The 19,455-nt window shown below is 47.0% G+C and overlaps 1 protein-coding gene across 1 annotated transcript in view; it reads left to right on the top strand.

The window, feature by feature from the left end:
* Positions 1-19,455, top strand: part of plekhg7 (pleckstrin homology and RhoGEF domain containing G7) — an 80,528-nt gene that overhangs the window by 21,866 nt on the left and 39,207 nt on the right. Inside the window, exon 3 of the mRNA XM_033039428.1 lies at positions 16,443-16,468. Within this exon, the coding sequence (XP_032895319.1) occupies positions 16,443-16,468 (26 nt within the window). The remainder of the gene's footprint in view (positions 1-16,442; positions 16,469-19,455) is intronic.

Below are 19,455 nucleotides of genomic sequence, written 5' to 3'. Positions count from 1 at the left end.
CCCAGTCGACCCATTCTTTCATTATATGTCAGCCCTCAAATTAGGAGACCCAAATTGCACACAATACTCCAGGTGCGGTCTCACCAGGGCCCTGTACAACTGCAGTAGGGCCTCCTTGCTCCTATACTCAACTCCTCTCGCAATGAAGGCCAACATGTCATTAGCTTTCTTCACTGCCTGCTGTACCTGCATGCTTACTTTCAGTGACTGATGTACAAGCACACCCACGTCTTGTTGCACCTCCCCTTTTCCTAATCCGACACCATTTAGGATAGTGTTAGTGTGCGGAGATCACTGGTCGGCGTGGACTCGGTGGGCCGAAGGGCCTGTTTCTGTGTTGCATCTCTAAAATAAGCTGAACTTTTAGGTTTATTATTATCACACGCACAGACTGTGAAAAGCTTAGATCAGTTAATACTACACATAAATACAACCAAGCTAAACTCAAGTACAATAGATAGAGCTAAGGAAAAGATACAAAGTACAGAAATATTTCTCGGCATTAAAGCACACCAGTACCATAGACTAAGTCCAATGTCCGCATTGGGGTAGAGGTGAATCGTACAATACCCTAGCTAATGGAAGGACCGTTCAGAAGCCTGATCCAGAGGGGAAGAAGCTGCTCGTGAATCTGGTGGTGCGCGCTTTCCAGTTTCTGTATCTTCTGCCTGGCAGGAGTGGGGAGAAGTAGGAATGACTACGGTTGTTGGACAATTCCTGGATGATGTTGGCTGCTTTTCCAGGGCAGCGTGAAGTGTTGATGGTGATGAGTCTGGTCTGTACGATGAACTGGGTGAGATCCACAACTCTCTGCCATTTCTTGCGGTCTCGGTGCAGAGCCGTTCCTAAACTAGGCTGTGATGCCACCTGACCGTCTGCTTTCTATGATGCATCTGCAGAGGTTTGTGAGAGTCGCCGGAGACTTGCTGAATTTCCTCCGTCTCCCGAGGAAGTCGAGGTGTTGGTGAGCCTTCCTGGCTGGTGCTACAATGCGACTGGTCCACAACAGTGTTAAATGCAGCAAGGATTACTGTCTTCACCACCTGTTCAGGCACCGATGGAAACGGTTCTTCCAGAGTAATGTGTTCCTGGTACATATCATTCAGCAGTGAGAGATTGTAACCCTTTATACAAGAGGATTTGTGTACGACAGTATGGAGGTCATGCAGCAATTACATTTGAATGCCGGTGAGACCCCATGTGGAAAATTGCGTTCCAATCTGGCCTCCCATCCAAAGGATGGGTGTAGCATTTACCGTGGGGAATGCAGTGCAAGGTCCCTCGATTGATTCCTGAGATGCAGGGATTGTCATCTGAGGATCGATGAGACGAGTAGAGTTGCTGCCTTCCAGCGCCAGAGACCCGGTTCAATTCTGACTATGGGTGGCGTCTGTACAGAGTTTGTACGTTCTCCCTGTGACTGCGTGGGTTGTCTCCGGGTGCTCTGGTTTTCTTCCACATTCCAAAGACATGCTGGTTTGTAGGTTAATTGGCTTTGGTAAAAATGGCAAATTGTCCCCAGTATGTAATATTTAGTGTGTTAGTTTAGAGATACAACGCGGGAACAGGCCCTTCGGCTCACCGGGTCCTCGCTGGCCAGCGATCCCTGCACACTAACACTATCCTACACCCACTAGGGACAATTTTTATATTTACTAAGCCAATTAACCTACAAACCTGTACGTCTTTGGAGTGTGGGAGGAAACCGAAGAACACGGAGAAAAACCACGCAGGTCACGGGGAGAACGTACAAACTCCGTACAGACAGCACTCGTAGTCTGGATCGAACCCGGGTCTCTGGCGCTGCATTCGCTGTAAGGCAGCAACTCTACCGCTGTGCCACTGTGACCGTATATGGGGGTTGCTGGTCGGCACCGACTCGGTGGGCCGAAGGGCCTGTTTCTGTGTTGTATTTTCTAAACTAAACGCTACTCCCCAGTGTGAGAGGAGTGAGAGGAATCCCATTAAGATGTACCAAGTTCCTGTGTGGCTGGATATGCAAGGTGTATCCCATCCCTGGGCGGAGGCTAAAGTTTTGTTAATTACATTTTGAAAATGTAATTAACAACTAAAAGGTCACACAAAAAACAATTAATATATTTAATTAACAGTTTAATGTTCCACCAGTTTGAACTCAATTGATCATGTAGGCATGGTAAATAGCACAGGCATAGATAGGGAAGACAGTCAGATCGTTTTCCCAGGCAGAAATATCAAAGACTAGGGTGCATAACATTAAGGTGAGAGGGGAAAAGTTTCAAAGAGATGCACGGAATAAGGTTATTTTACAGTGTGGTGAGTGTCTGGGGTGGTGGCGGAGGCAGATAGTGGGGTTTAAGAGGCTTTTAGATCGGCATGTGGATATGGAGGGGAACACGGATCAAATGCAGGCAGAGGAGATTAGTTTAACTTGGCATGCTTAGCACGGGCATTGTGGGCCGAAGGGCCTGTCGCTGTGCTGTTCTAACCTGTATGTTCTCAATAGACAATAGGTGCAGGAGTAGGCTATTCGGCCCTGCGAGCCAGCACCGCCATTCACTGTGATCGTGGCTAATCATCCACAATCAGTACAACATTGACAATTTCTTGGAACTTGCCTATTTCTCTCAGAGACGTCCCTGTCTGGCAATGAATGGAAAGACTGCGTCACCCCTGCCTGAGTGTCAATGAGCAGTTATCCCAGTGTGACTTCTGAGAAACTTCATTAGCAGGAATTCCAACATCAGATTCAAGGCTGAAATCCGACATGGCATGTTGGCACAGCGCCAGAGGCCAGGGTTCGATCCTTACTGCAGGTGTTGTTTGTACATCCTCCCCGTGACCTGCGTGGGTTTTCTCCGGGTGCTCTGGTGTCCTTCCACACTCCAAAGACATGCAGGTTTGTAGGTTAATTGTCGTAGCTAAAATTGTAACTTGTCCCTAGTGTGTAGGATAGTGCTAGTGTATGGGGTGATCGCTGGTTGGCATGGACAGTGGGATGAAGGGCCTGTGTCCACACTGGATCTCTAATGTCTAAAGATCACAGATCAAGAGCTGCTCACCGGCTCTCAGTGACAATCGAGCCTGTCCCACTTGGCCATCATTTGCGCCTCATTTACGCGTCATATGTAGAATAGGTCGACGCGTCGTTCCGCGTGACGTCGCGCGCAAATCAATACAATACAATACAATTTTATTTGTCATTTGAACCTCATTGAGGTTCAAATGAAATGTTGTTTCTGCAGTCATACACACAAGAAAAAGACCCAAGACACAACACAAATCACGCGTCATCATGCCGTCTGGGACGCCAGTGTGCGACGCCAATGCGTCAGCGTGCATACGCGATACGTCACGCAAGTGGCGCGCAAGGATTTAGTGCAGCACGAAATCCAGGAGCGCCGCGCGATACCGCACGCAACTCCACGCAACTCCACACTCCTCCACGCCTCTCCATGTGCCTGTCCCGCGCTACCCGTGCGTCACAACCCGACCACATTTTTGGAGGTGGCGTAAATGGCGTGCAAATGACGGCCAAGTGGGAGAGGCCCTCAAGAGCTGCTCACCGGCTCTCAGTGACAATCGAGGCTGTGAAGGGCCTGTCCCACTTGGCCGTCATTTGCGCCTCATTCACGCGTCATATGTAAAATAGGTTGACGCGTCGTTACGCATGAAGTCACGTGCAAATAATGCGTCATCATGCCGTCTGGTGCACGTGACGTCATTAGAATACCTTGTGGCACGCGGCGACGCATGGTTACTCACGATGGCTTAACCATGCGTCACCACACGATACACGTGAGACTTGTACATATCCACGTGTGCCAGTGTGCGACGCCAATGCGTCAGCGTGCATACGCGATACGTCACGCAGGTGGCGCGCAAGGATTTAGTGCAGCACGAAATCCTGGAGCGCCGCGCGATACCGCAAGCAACTCCACACTCCTCCACGCCTCTCCATGCGCCCGTCCCGCGCTACCCGTGCGTCACAACCCGACCACATTTTTGGAGGTGGCGTAAATGCCGTGCAAATGACGGCCAAGTGGGAGAGGCCCGTTAGTCTTTCTCCGAGCAAAGTAACACAAAGTGCTGGAGGAACTCGATGGGTCAGGCAGCATCTGTGGAGGGAATGGACAGACGAATCGCTATCTGTTCATCTGTCCATCCCCTCCCCAGTTGCTGCCTGACCAGTTAAGTTCCTCCAGCACTTTGTTCTTTCACTTGGGATTCCAACATCTGCAGTTCCTTGTGTCTCCCAACAAAGGAAGCTGTGTTGCAGGGCTGCTGATGGTTCTGTCCTAACACTTAGAATGGAGACTACAGTGGAAGGTTGCTGGGTGAATTCTCACAGCATGGGTTATTCACTAAACTTCCTCCTAATAAACAGTGCCATCCTGCTGAGTTTCACTGTATCACTTCCCCACAGCCAACAATCGATCATTGTGGGCTCCACTTTCCCTTGTTCGTCGTTGCTGGATTTGATTTGTCCTTTTGCATCCCTTTGTTCTTTGTACCTTTTCGTATCTCTCCTTTCCCTCTGCCCTGACTCTCAGTCTGAAGCAGGGTCTCAACCTGAGAAGTCACCCCGTTCCTTCCATCCAGAGATGCTGCCTGTCCCGCAGAGTTACTCCAGCATTTTATGTCTAATTTCCGTGTAAACCAGCATCTGCAATTCCTTCCTGCAAACCTGACATTTATTAGGTCATGTGGAATAGGAGTAGAATTAGGCCATTCGGCCCATCAAGTCTACTCTGCCATTCAATCATGGTTGATCTATCTCTCCATCCTAACCCCATTCTCCTGCCTTCTCCCCATAACTCTGACACTTGTACTAATCAAGAAATATGAAGAAATCGATATATAGTATAGCATGACCTTTTTCCAAAGTTGAAGAAATGACTTTTGAAATCTGCTGGAACGGAATCATATTCTTGCCTGGATCAGCAGTGGTAGAATTGTTTCCTTAAAAATATGAGTAGTCCTGCACTTTATATGCATGTAAAAATGGCAACTGACCAAAAATATCATGTCCTGTTTCGCATCTACATGAATTTCCACCCAACTTGCCCTTGCTAATCAGGATGCCCCCATCTACACTAGTCCCATCTGCCTGGGTTCGGCCCATATCCTTCTAAACCTTTTCTATTTGTGTACCTGTCCAATTTTTGTTCTTGAATTTCCTGTTCCAACTCATGGGAAAGTTACTTTGAAGTAACCCGATTGTTACCCGACAAACTACAGCAGATAAATGACCAAGTACAAAAAAAAAGACACAAGATGCTCGAGTAACTCAGCGGGTCAGGCAACGTCTCTGGAGAAGATGGTTTAGATTTGTTTATTAATGTCACAGTGAAAATCTGTTTAGTTGCATGCTAACTAGTCAGCAGGAGACTATACATAACTACAATCAAGCCGCCCATGTTGTACAAGATACAGGATAAAAGGAATAACGGTTAATGCAAGATAAGGATCAAGATAAAGTCCAATTAAATATACCCAGGGTACAAAGTGGCAGCATGGCGGTGCAGCAGTACAGTTGCTGCCTTTGTTACACTAGTACTATCCTACACACTAGGGATCATTTACAGTCTCGACCTGAGATGTCGCCCATCCCTTCTCTCCAGAGATGCTGCATGACCCGCTGAGTTAAAGCCCCTGTCCCACAAAGCGAGTTTACCCAAGAGCTCTCCCGAGTTTACAAAAAAATCAAACTCGTGGAACTTCATCACAAGTATTTTTTTTACTCTTGGACATTTTTCACACTGTTGAAAAAACGTCACGAGTTACCGCATTTCCCGAGTACCTGCCGTTAGCGTTACGAGCCGCTACGAGACATCCACGAGGTCCGACGTACCCGCTACGTACATTCTACGTACTTACCATGAGTTTGATTTTTTTTAAGAGCTGTTGGGTGAACTCGCATCGTGGGACAGGGGCTTTACTCCAGAATTTTGTGTCTATCTCCCATGCAGTTCCTTCCTACACAAGCTTACAAACCAGTTGGTATTGCCTGAACCAGAACCTTCAGTTTTACTTTCCACAGCTCTGTATTTTCAGACTGCAAGGGTAATATTTACACAGTTTCTCCTCAACCATGGGTTGCAATTTCTTAGAATTTTGATAATATTATTAGGTGTTTATTTTAATCAGGGAATGGGATCTTGATTTGTACATCAGCGAGGGCCTCTCTGTAAAGTACCGAGTAAGTGATGACATTTATTTGTGCATCAGGATAATGTTTAACAAACTTGTTAACTGTAAACCTAATTATGCGATGGCTTTAGCATTGCGATCCCAAGTCATTGTAGATGGTGCAGCTTTTCAGTCTATGCTCACTTACACAAACACAGGTCAACCAAGAGATTACATCCTCATAACTGTCTAAGTCTGTGTTATGTACATGTATATTGAAGAATGTAGTTTCATAGAGTGTGGAAACAGGCCCTTCGGCCCAATTTGCCAACACCGGCCAAAATATCCCAGCTACACTAGTCCCACCTGCTTGTGTTTGGTCCATATCCCTCCAAACCTGTCCTATCCATGTACCTGTCTAACTGTTTCTTAAATGTTGGGATAGTCCCAGCCTCAACCTCCTCTGGCATCTTGTTCCGTACACCCACCACCCTTTGTATGAATAAGTTATCCCTCAGATTCCTCTTAGATCTTTTCCCCTTCACCTTAAACCCATGCCCTCTGGTCCTCGATTCACCAACTCTGGGCAAGAGGCGCTGTGCGTCTACCCGATCTATTCCTCTCATGATTTTATACACGATTGGGGTACATCAACAGATCACATCTCTATCTTCAATCTAAACCTCTGGAGAGGGAAACTGAGTTGATCGTTCAGATTGATGACCTACCATCAGAGCTAGGAAAAGTTGGAAAACAAGCATACTAAAGTTAAACACAAAGTGCCTGAAGGACTCGGCAGGTCAGGCAGCATCTGTGGAGGGAACGGACAGGCGACGTTTCAGGTCGGGACCCAAAACATCGCCTATACATTCCTTCCACAGATGCTGCCTGACCCACGAGTTCCTCCAGCACTTTTGTGTTTTCAGCATCTGCAGTTCCGTGGAGTATGTCTCCAAGCATACGGGTTGCTGGGATGGATGTGGTGGAGAGAACAAAAGAGCAAGCCCATAAATGAATGGAAATCTAAGCCTGAGGAACAGCAGGTCATATTGCCAGTCTGTTTTTCTCTCTCCTCCAATGCTGCTTGCTGCCCAACTTGCTGAGTATTTCTAGTACAGGTGGTCCTATGTATTACGGGGTTGGGGGGGAGTAGGAGAACTTTGTTTAGTTTCACGATACAGCGCGAAAACAGGCCCTTCGGCCCATCAAGTTCACACCGACCAGCGATCCCCGCACACTAACAGTATCCTACACACACACGAGGGACAATTTACAATGATACCAAGCCAATTAGCCTACAAACCTGTACCACTGTGGTGTGTGGGAGGAAACCAGAGCACCCGGAGAAAACCCACACAGGTCACGGGGAGAACGTACAAACTCCGTACAGACAGCACCCGTAGTCAGGATCGAACCCGGGTGCCTGGCGCTGTAAGGCAGCAACTCTACCGCTGCACCACCGTGCTGCCCGGCTGTGGGGTCATTGAATTGGCAAGACATGAGGAGCACAGGTCCACCACAGCAGAATAACCCAGGTGATCTACATAATGCCCACTGTTCCAGTTCTGTCCAGGAGGGAAATGGATGGAATGTGGTTAAGGACTGTGAACTTGGGTAGCCACAGTCCAACAGGAACTGTGTTGGTTTCTCTAACGTGGAGGAGACCACAATGCAAAGAAAGAATGCAGACTGGAAGAAGTGTAAGTGGATCGCTGCTTCACCCAGCAAGATTATCTGAGTTAAGGGCCTGTCCCACTGTACAAGCTAATTCAAGAGTTCTCCTGAGTTTCCCCTGATTCGAACTCGGAGAATTACGGGAATAGCCGCTCGTAGGTACTTGGGGCTCTCGTGGACATTTTTCAACATGTTGAAAAATCTTCGCAAGTCTTCACGAGCTTACCGTGTTTCCCGTGTATCTGCCGTTAGCGTTACGAGCCGCTAAGAGACGTCCCCAAGCTCCGACGTACTCGCTACATATATTCTACGTGCTTCCACGAGTTTGATTTTTTTTTTAAACTCGGGAGAGCTCTTGAATTGCCCTTTGAATAGGCCCTTTAGTGTTTCTTGGTATGGGTGGCACACTAGAGTTGCTGCCTCACAGTGCCAGACACCCGGCACAGAGATCCTGCAGTCTGTATGTTGTACGTTCTCCCTGTAACCGTATGGATTTGCTCCGGGTGCTCCGGTTTCCTCCCACACTCCAAAGACACACAGGTTTGTAGTTTGATTGGCTTTGGGGGGGGAAAAAATTGTCCCTTATGTGTAGAATAGTGTTAGTGATCAAGGTGATCGCTGGTCGGCTCAGTCTCGATGGGCCGAAGGAGCTGTTTCTGCACTGTATCTCTAACAAAAAATATCGCCTATAGGTTACGTGTTTCATCTCCTGCAGTTGGAAAAGGAGACTGCAGTGAGGAGTGATGGACAGGACAATAAAAGCAGACCAGGGATAAAGTCATAAAGGGAATTGGCCCTTGCAATATGGTGAGGGGGGGAGGATGGGAAAAGTGTGTCCAGATGTGGAGTTTCATTGACGTTGGTGGAAATTACAATGGATGATCCATTGAATGCAGAGGCTGGTGGGATGGAAGGTAATGACATGAGGACTTCATCTGTAGCAGGATCCAGAGAGACCCAAAAATGTCAGCTGTCCACGTTCTTCAGGGACGCTGCCCTGACCCGCTGAGTTACTTTGTGTCTGAAGAAGGGTATCGGCCCGAAACGTTGCCCATTTCCTTCGCTCCATAGATGCTGCTGCACCCGCTGAGTTTCTCCAGCATTTTTGTCTACCTTTGTGTCTCCTTTGTTAACCAGCATATGCTGCTCCTTGTCTCTAACCTTTCCTTGCCAAGGTAGAGAAAGAGTGAGTGTGGAGGCCAATTAACCTACAAACCTGTACATCTTTGGAGTGTGGGAGGAAACCGAAGATCTCGGAGAAAACCCATGCAGGTCACGGGGAGAAAGTGCAAACTTTCTCGGGATGGAACTCGGGTCCGGCGCTGCGTTCGCTGTAAGGCAGCAACTCTGCCGCTGCGCCACCGTGACTGCCCTGTTCTTGCTGCCCGACCCTCTTGAGTTTTTGTGTCCATCTTCGTAAACCAGGAGGCGCTCTCCACATTCCTCGTACCCTGGCCAGACATTTGGCAAGATCAAAAAGCCACAGTTACTCATCATTGAGCTGCCACAGGAGTGCGCAGGTACTTTCCCAAGGAGAGTGACAACAGGATCGGAAACTCATCCCTTGCCGACTTGGTAAAGAGGAAGCACGAACCAGGGCAGCAAGTGGTCAGGGCATGGAAACCAAAGATCTTATAGAAGATCTTTGATGGAAACTGCCTGTGGTTAATGAGTGAGTCACAGTGGAATTTCCCTTCACTGACAGTGTCGTGATCCCCTCAGGCTACATGTCCCCTCTGGTCCTGGTGAGTCACAGCTGTCAGGCTCCAGGTGAGGCACCGAGCAAATCTTATTGACAATGATCTCAGTAGCTCCCTTTCACCCCAATAACCAGCAAGGTGGCACAGAATCACTGCATTACAGCGCTACAGACTGGGGTTCGATACCGACCACGGGTGCTGTCTGTGTGGAGTTTGTTTGTCCTCACTTTTTCCTTGTGTAGCTTTTCTCTGAGATCTTCCTCCCACACTCCAAAGATGTACAGGATTGTAGGTTAATTGGCTTGGTGAAAAATGTAAATTGTCCCTACAATGTGCGGGGATCGCTGGTCGGCGCGGGCACGAAGGGCCTGTTTCCGCGGCTCGGTCTCTGAATTAAACTAAAACCCTGAATGAAAGTGTTACATTCACGTTTAAGAAGGAACTGCAGATGCTGGAAAATCGAAGGTAGACAAAAGTGCTGGAGAAACTCAGCGGGTGCGGCAGCATCTATGGAGCGAAGGAAATAGGCAACGTTTCGGGCCAAAACCCTTCTTCAGACGCTGTTCACTGTTGATTAACTGTGACACTTCAAACACTTTAACTATGACACATTGAACAAGGCATTCAGGTTAATTTTGGATGGTGCCCCTCTAATTGCCATATACAAAGCAAGATACTACAAGAAGGTAGATGGATTATCACTTGCACCAGGACCTTTTATTACTGGGCTGGAATATGCAACAGATGCCAAGGCCACAATAGTAGGAAAACCAGAGAAACCATTCTTTCTTGAAGCTCTTCGAAGTATTGGATGTCAACCAGAAGAGGCAGTTATGATTGGTGATGATGTGAGGGATGATGTCGGTGGAGCGCAAAGTGCTGGAATATTGGGCATTTTGGTCGAAACGGGCAAATATCGGCTTGGAGACGAAGGCAAAACAAACCCTGCTCCGTACCTGACGTGTGATACTTTCCCACAAGCTGTTGACCACATACTATACAATATGCTGTAATAGAAACACTCAGTGTAATACAGCGGAGTACTTCAGTGCATTTCCTATTGCTGAAGCAACAATGCTGTTTTTATGTTGATAACGTTGGATTGTCACAGCACCAGAGACCTGGGTTCGATCCTGACTTCGGGCGCTGTCTGTATAGAGTTTGCACGTTCTCCCTATGACAGTGTGGGTTTTCACCAGGTGCTCCGGTTTCCTCCCACATTTCAAAGACGTACAGGTTTGCAGGCTAATTATTTAGTTTAACCACAGGCAGTTTCCATGCCCTGGCCACTTGCTGCCTGGTTCGTGCTTCCTCTTTACCAAGTTGGCAAGGGATCAGTTTCTAATCCTCTTGTCACTCTCCTTGGGGAAAGTACCTGCGCACTCCTGTGGCAGCTCAATGATGAGTAACTGTGGCTTGTTGGTCTTGCCAAATGACTGGCCAAGGTACCAGAGGAATGTGGAGACCGCCTGCTGGTGTACGGAGATAGACACAAAAACTCAGAGGGTCGGGCAGCAAGAACAGGGATTGGTGATGTTTCGGGTTGAGGCCCTTCTTCAGACCGAGAATTGGGGAAAGGGAAACGAGAGATACCTGTATAGAAGATACATCGAACGAATAAATGCAAAAAGCAACGGTACTAAAAGGAAAAGTGGAGCCCACAATGGTCCATTGTTGGCCATGGGCTAGGTGATAATGAGTTGTACAGCAGTGACTCAGCAGGACGACAGTGAAACTAGTACGATGACTAGGGTGGGGGGGAGACAGAGAGAGAGGGGTTGCAGGGGTCACTTGAAGTGAGAAGTCAATGTTCATACCGCTGGGTTGTAAGCTGCCCAAGCAAAATATGATGTGATTTTGTTCCTCCAATTTGCTAGATATAGCACGGAAACAGGCCCTTCAGCCCACCGAGTCCCCGCCAACCCGTGCTCCCTACACACTTACACTATATCCTACACACACTAGGGAATATTTACAATTTAACCCACAAACCTGTAAGTCTTTAGAATATTGATGTTGGCTTCGGTAAAATTGTAAATTGGCCCTAGTATGGAGGATTGGGTTAGTAGGCGGGGATCGCTGGTCAGCCCGGACTCGGTGGGCCGAAGGGCCTGTTCCCATTTTGTATCTCTAAAGTACTGAAGTCTTTTTTTGGTATTTGCTACACCCAAGGAACTGCAGATGTTGATTTACAAAAGAAATGACACAAAGTGCTGGAGTAACTCAATGGGACAGGCAGCATCTCTGGAGAGAAGGAATGGGTGACGTTTCAGGTCAAGACCCTTCTTCAGGCTGATGTCAGGGGAGAGGGTCGTACATAGATAAGGAAGTGTATAGATAAGGAACTGTAAGGTGTGAAAACAGGACAAGGGGGATGAGACAAAGAAAAATGTAGATTAGATCATTGGCAGTTGGGAGAAGGTAACACCAAAGCAGAGATAAAATGTAGTCAGAGATAAAATGTAGTCTGACTTTTGTTAATCAGACTTTACTGGACTTTATCTTGCACTAAACATTATTCATTTTATCCAATATTAGATTAGATTAGATTATTTAATGACCACACAGTCAAGCTGATGGAATTCAGGTTCAGTACAGGATGTTACAAGGTAGGCCGATTCCCGTCAAACATAACATAAAACACAACATCATACAATATACAGTACATGCATGGGGAGGATATGTGCTGTTGTCATAGTGTGTTCAGAATTCGGATTGCGTGTGGGTAAGAACTGTTTTTAAATCGAGATGTCTTGGCGGGCAGTGAGCTGTAGCGCCTTCCTGATGGCAGCAGGTGGAAGATGTGGTGAGCTGGGTGGGAGGGATCAGAGATGATTTTCTTCACCCTTGACACGGACCGCTTGTGATGGAGTGATTCTATTGATGGAAGGGGAGTGCTGATGATTTTGGATGCTTTGTTAACTATGCGCTGTAATTTATTACGGGAGTGAGTGTCTAAACTGCTGAACCAGACTGTAATTGATGAAGTGAGCATGCTTTGGATGATGGCTGTGTAGAATCGGATTAGGGGGTGTTTCCTTACTCTAAACTTTTTGAGCTGGCGGAGGAAGAAGAGTCTTTGGTTGGCTTTTTTGTAGATGTGATTTGAATTGATTTTCCATTTGAGGTTATTGCTTTGTGAGTGCCAAGAGATTTGAATGAGTCAGTGGTGGATATGGGTTCGCCTGAGATGAGTAGGGGGGTCTTGGGTTGTGCCTTACGTCTGAGATCAATGATGAGTTCGTGTGTTTTTGATGTGTTGAGTAAGAGGTTATTATCTGTGCACCAAGTGACTGCTCTGTGTGTTTGAGTGCGGTATTCTGTTTCATTATTGTTCGAGATGAGACCTATGATGGTTGTGTCATCTGCGTATTTATATATTTTAACTGAACTATATCTGTACACTATGGATGCCTTGCTTCTGCTGACTGGACAGCACGCAACAAAATGGCTTTTTAACTCCATCCTCAGTACACATGACAATAATAAACAAAATAAAACAATGTTCTCCAGAGATGCTGTCCGACTTGCTAAATTACTTGTGCACTTTGTGCCTGGCTGTGTTTGGTATTTCATCATTTATCTGCTGTAGTTTGTTGGGTAACAATCGGGTTACTTCAAAGTTGTACACGAGTTGGAACAGGAAATTCGAGAACAGGAACAGTTGTCATGAACGTATGAAAAATGTTAGGGATAATTGACAATATTGCAACATTTTGTACTGTAGTTTATTTATAAAGCAGGAAAGAGGCCAAATATATTCTGAAGCAATGAAATAAATGAAATCTGAATGTAAGAATTTCTAATTGAATCCCGTTCCTTCTGCATCTCTTCTCATTACTTTGAATATAATTTCTTGCATTCAATGTTATAGTAGAGATTGCTATGTAAACTGTCACACTGTAATGGCGACCTCCCACCAGTAGTAATGCTCTATTTCCTCAACTGATGGAAACCGTCTGAGCGAGCTTGTCAAATTGGTTCTATTATCAGTATAGACACGTCAAACTTTAGCCCAGCAATTTGTGTAGAGAAAACATGCAGACCATAGCCCCCTTTACCTTAAAGTCATGCCCTCTAGTCTTTGACATTTTCAACCTGGGAAAACTTTTCTGAATGCCGACCCTATCTCTACCTTTCATCATTTTATATACCTTTTCCAGATCTCCCCTCATCCTCTGATGCTCCAGAGAAAACAATTCACTGTCTCCCATGGCTTTTACATGGCTTTAGGGCAGCACGGTGGCGCAGCGGTAGAGCAGCTGCCGCACAGCGCTCGCACCCAGTTCCATCCTGGCTACAGGTGCTTGTCTGGACGGAATTTGTCTGTGCGTTCTCCCCGTGACCTGCGTGAGGTTTCTCCAGGATCTGTTTTCTCCCACACTCCAAAAACGTACAGCTTGGTAGGTTAATCATCCCCAGTGTCGGATGGTGCTAGTGTGCGGGAATCGTCAGTCGGTGTGGACTCGGTGTGGCTGAAGGGCCTGCTTCCGCGCTGTCTCTCCAAACCAAACTTTCCTTCCTGTAATGGGGAAACCAGAACTACACACAATACCCCAAATGTGGCCTAACCAAAGTCCCATAAAGCTACATCTTGACTTTGTGACTCTTGTACTGGATGCCCCGACATCCACCTTCTTCACCACTCTATCTACTTGTGTGGCTTCTATCCACTTCACCACTTCAGCTACCTGTGTTGGGCGTGGAGCCCAAGTTGAAATGCAGCCTACGATATCATCAACATGCAAGAAAAACATTAAACCTGCTCTGAGATTTTGGGAAGCAGCCAAAAACCAGAAAGTATTTTGTGAAAGTTTTCAAATTTCACACTGCCAGTGAGGAGGTGGCATTAATGTTTCCAATCAAGATGTGTACAATGCAATTCATAAAGTCTGGCAAACAATCGATGAATATGCCCCCCAAAAAAACCCTGCAGATGCTGGAAACCTGAAATAAAGTGCTGGAAACACTCAATAGGGCAGGCAGCATCTGCGGAATGAAAAAAAAAAGTTACTGTTGCCGGTCTGAAATGAGAAGGAAATGAGTCATCTCACAGAGCTGATAAAGTGGAGGAGGGTAATGGGTGGAACTAAGTTTCGTCTGATTTTAGCAGCCACCCTGCTAGACACAATCTCTTTGTTCCACCCACTGTCCTCCCTCACGTTCTCTGCTACCTGGACTAACTTGTTTATCTTGTGTACAGTTCCTCGTTCCACATATCTTGCTGTTTGGCCCAATGCACGGGTCCAGCATTTTCTGTTGTTTGAAACGTGTGAAGCTTTTTGAGGCCGATCTATATATCCCACTGTATATAGACACAAAATGTTGGCGTAACTCAACGGGACAGGCGGCGTCTCTGGAGAGAAGGAATGGGTGATGTTTCGGGTCGAGGAAGAAGTGTCTCGACCCGAAACGTCACCCAATCCTTCTCTCCAGAGATGCTGCCCGTCCCACGCCAGCATTTTGTGTTTAAAACTCACTTAGACAGGTGGATGGATGGGTAAGGCTTCATAGAGTGATACAGCGTGGAAACAGGTCATTCGGCCCAACTTACCCACCTGGACTAGTACCACCTGTCTGCATTGGCCCATATCCCTCAAAACCTATCCTATCCATGTACCAATCCAAATGTTTCCTAAACGAGTACCTGCCTCAACTATCTCCTTTGTCAGTTCGTTCCATACACCTACCACCATTCTGTAAAAATGCTTCCTATAAAATCATTCTCCCCCGAACAGAGTCCTCTGGTTCTCGATTTCCCTACTCTGGGTAAAAGAGTATGTATCCAATCTATTCCCCTCATGATCTTGTACACCTCTATAAGAGGACCTCATCCTCCTGCGCTACAGAGAATAGAGTCCGAGCCTGCTCAACCTCACCCTATAGTTCAGGCCCTCGAGTCCTGGCAACCTCCTTTCTGCACCCTTAACAGCTGAAGTGGTGGGAGATTGCAACCTTCACGTGGTCTGACGAATGCAATCAACCCGGCGTGCACAGTCAAAGTGTGGCCTCACCAATGTCTTGTACAAGTGTAACATGACCACCATGTTTAAAGGATACGGACCAAATGCAGGCAAATGAGACGAGCATAGATGGGGGTCTCTTGGTCAGCAAGGATGAATTGGACTGAAGGCCCGGTTCCATGCCATGTGCGGACGGGACGTAGAAGGACGAGAAGCGGAAACGAAGAAGTGGAAGCCAAGATGCCGAACGGACACGAGGCAGAAAAGCCAATTAACCGACATGACGTCTCCGCCGACACGATTTGTCTGAGACCTTGTCAGCGATTGGTCCAGACCCCCCCGAGTCCACCGCAGCACTGGCCAGGGGAGACGAGCGTGGGGGGATTTTTAATTTTCCTTCGTCGCTTTTGGACTGTCGAAGATCATAGAGTGGATTATTTTTGTAAACGTTGATCTACCACGGTGCGTGAGGTTTAGAGGCTGCAATCTCTATCTCTCTCTCTCCCTCGCGTTCTTTCTCACTCTCTATCAATTTTTAATTTTCAATTTAAAAAACTTTATTGGCATGATAAAATACACCGTTATATTACCAAAGTATAAAACATAACATACATATTTAAAATGCATACATATAAATACAAGTATACAGTGCATGGATAGATATGTCCCTGTACATAAACTCGCAATAGACCTACCTGCAGGTTTGTAGGCTAATTGGTTTGATATAATTGTAAATTGTCCCTAGCGTGTAGGATAGTGGTAGGATCGCTGGTCGGCACGCACTCGTTGGGCCGAAGGGCCTCTCTCTGCGTTGGGCCGAAGGGCCTCTCTCTGCGTTGTATCTCTAAACTTAAACAAAACTAAACTGGATTTGAAGATGTAATTATTGATCATAGCTCGCTCAGTTTGCTCTTGTCTGTGAAAGATTGCATGGTTATAAAATCCTCTCAACTATTTGCTATATCTCACGATTCTTTTTCTGTTCTCTCCCCAGAATACCCAAGACTCAAAGCCTGAAAGGTAAGGCCCTCTAAAAGCAGCTGATCCAAGTCTGGTTTTGGGGAAAAAAAGAGGAGGAGCCAGAGGGCTGAGGGAGAGCTGAGAAAGGGAGGAGACAGTAAGGACTACCTGAAATTAGAGAAGTCAATGTTCATACCGCTGGGGTGTAAACTGCACAAGCGAAATATGAGATGCTGGTGGTCCTCACTCTGGCCATGGAGGAGGCCCAGGACAGAAAGGTCGGATTCGGAATGGGAGGGGGAGTTGAAGTGCTGAGCCACCGGGAGATCAGGTCGGTTATGGCGAACCCGCCCCCCTCCCCCCACCCTCACATTAGTCTGAAGAAGGGTCTCGACCCGAAACGTTGCCTATTTCCTTCGCTCCATAACCCTTGACACCTGTTCTAATCAAAAATTGGTCTATCTCTGTCTTAAAAATATCCACTGATATCCAATTGTAGTTGACGTTAGTGTTGTGAGGCCACCTTTGAAGAATATTGGACAATTTTGGACACCCGGCTATGGCAAAGAGACCATTAAACTGGGAAGAGTGCAGAACGATTTACAAGGATGTTACCAGGTCTCCAGGGACTAAGTTGTAGGGAGAGGGCTGGCAGTTTGCAACTTCATTTATGGAGTGTAGGAGATTGAGGAATGATCTTAGAGGTGTATAAAACCATGAGGGGCATAGATAGGGTGATTGCACACAGTCTTGTTCCTAGATTGGGGGATTCATGAACTAGAGGACATAGGTTTTAGGAGAGAGGGGGAAAGATTTCATAGGAACCTGAGGGGCAACATTTTTTCGCCCTTAGGATGGTGGATATAGGGAAGAAGCTTCCAGAGAAGTTGTTGAGGAGGTATAGTAACAGCATTTAGAAGACATGCAAGTTGGGGCATAGGTAGGAAAGCGTTGAAGCAAATGGGTCGGGTACTTTTCGGCGCTGCCGTTTCAGCACCTCCGTTTATAATATCTGTACTCATCAGAACCCGAACCCTAACCTCTGTAAATACCTCCAGATAAATAAAAGTGTTCCATGCTTCACAATACTCCGGGATAGTGAATTCCAGAGATTCATCACCCGCTGCAAGAAGTTTTTATGCCAAGGATATTGCAAGTGAGATCAGCTTTATGTTAACAAGTTTGGAAATTGGTTTCCACTGGCCCACCGCTGTGGCACCCTAACCCTAACCCTAACCCTAACTCTAACACCCCGAAACGGAGGCCCCGAAACGGCGGCGCCGAAACGACAGTGCCGAAACAGCGGCGCCAAATGGTACCATTCCGGAAGCAATACGGGTCAAAAGCAGGCATTTGGGACTTGCTTGGAAGGGCATCTTGGCCGGCGTGATGCGTTGGACCGTAGGGCCTGTTACTGTGCTGTATGACTCTACAAGTCGCCAGCACGGAGACACAGCGCCAGAGCTGCTGCCTTACAGCGCCAGAGACTCGTGTTCGATCTTGATTACGGGTACCGTCTGGAGTTGGTACGTTCTCCACGTGACCCGTGTGGGTTTTCTCTGGGAGGTTTCCTCCCACACTCCCACATAAACTAAAACTAAACTAAATTCCAAAGATGTACAGGTTTGTAATTGGCTACGGTAAAACAATTGTGAATTGTCCCTAGTGTGTAGGATAGTGCTAGTGTACGGGGATCATTGGTCGGCGCGGACTCGGAGGGCCGAGGGTCCGTTTTCCACGCTGCATCTCTAAACGAAACTAAACTAAACCTCACTCTATCTATGACTCGAATAGGAGGTACATATAATTCCCACTGCCAGCAGGTTCTAGTTCAAATCACACACCACCGCAGTAGTTCAGAAGTAGATCCCCATTCTTTCATCTATATTGAGTCTAATTCCCAGAGCACACTCCCCAACAGTGCTCGGGTGACACCTATACCAAGTAGTTCAAGTCTGCTCACCATCCTCATATCAAAGGCAGTTAGGGATGGTCAATATATGATGGAAGTGCCAAAAACACACAGCCCAATCAATATACGAGTAACCGCTCAGAGCTTACTTCAAAAAACGGACAATTTATTGCACATCTTTTTTCTTGCTGTTATTGCGAGTGATGTGTCTTTAGAAATACAACGTGGAACCAAGCCCTTCGACCCAACAAGTCTGCGTGGACCAGCAATTACCCCGCACACTAACACTTTCCTACACACACTAGGGACAATTTATAAATGTTACCAAAACCAATTAACCTACAAACCTGTACGCCTTTGGAGTGTGGGAGGAAACCAGAGCACCCGGGGAAAACCCACGCAGGTCACGGGGAGAACGTAGAAACTTGATACAGACAGCACCTGTAGTCAGGATCGAACCTGGGTCTCTGGCATTGTAAAGGGCCTCTCCCACTGTACGAGGTAATTCAAGAGCTCTCCCGAGTTTAAAAAAAAAATCAAACTCGTGGTAAGCACGTAGAATGTATGTAGCGGGTAGGTCGGAGCTCGGGACTCTTAGCGGCTCGTAACGCTAAGGGCAGGTACTCGGGGAAACGCGGTAAGCGCGTGAAGACTCGTGAAGATTTTTCAACATGTTGAAAAATGTCCACGAGAGCCCCGAGTCCCTACGGCCATTACCGTAATTCTCCGAGTTCGAATCAGGGCAAACTCGGGAGAACTCTTGAATTACCTCGTACAGTGGGACAGCCCCTTAAGGCAGTAAACTCTACCGCTGTGCCAACGTGCCGCCACCGTCTGTAACGCAGGAACGTCATTGTTCCAGTACATATCTGGTGCATGTGAGAAATAATCTCTCTTCACACACGAGAGGTAATGTGATCATTGTGCCTGAAAGGACGGGGTTTTGCTCTGTTTAGTCAACGGAGTAAATATCCAATTAATCTCTTGCGCAGCTTACAATTTCAAAAGCAAGGTACACTGAAGCAGCAATCCCAAACAAGTGGACGCATTCCACACATTTAATATAAGCTGACAGTCTGTAAGAGGCGGTGGACAAAATTGCTGGAGAAACTCAGCGGGTGAGGCAGCGTCTATG

This window comes from Amblyraja radiata, chromosome 21 (assembly GCF_010909765.2).
Source record: "Amblyraja radiata isolate CabotCenter1 chromosome 21, sAmbRad1.1.pri, whole genome shotgun sequence".
Lineage (NCBI taxonomy): Eukaryota > Metazoa > Chordata > Chondrichthyes > Rajiformes > Rajidae > Amblyraja > Amblyraja radiata.
This window is presented reverse-complemented; position numbering and strand designations above follow the sequence as displayed.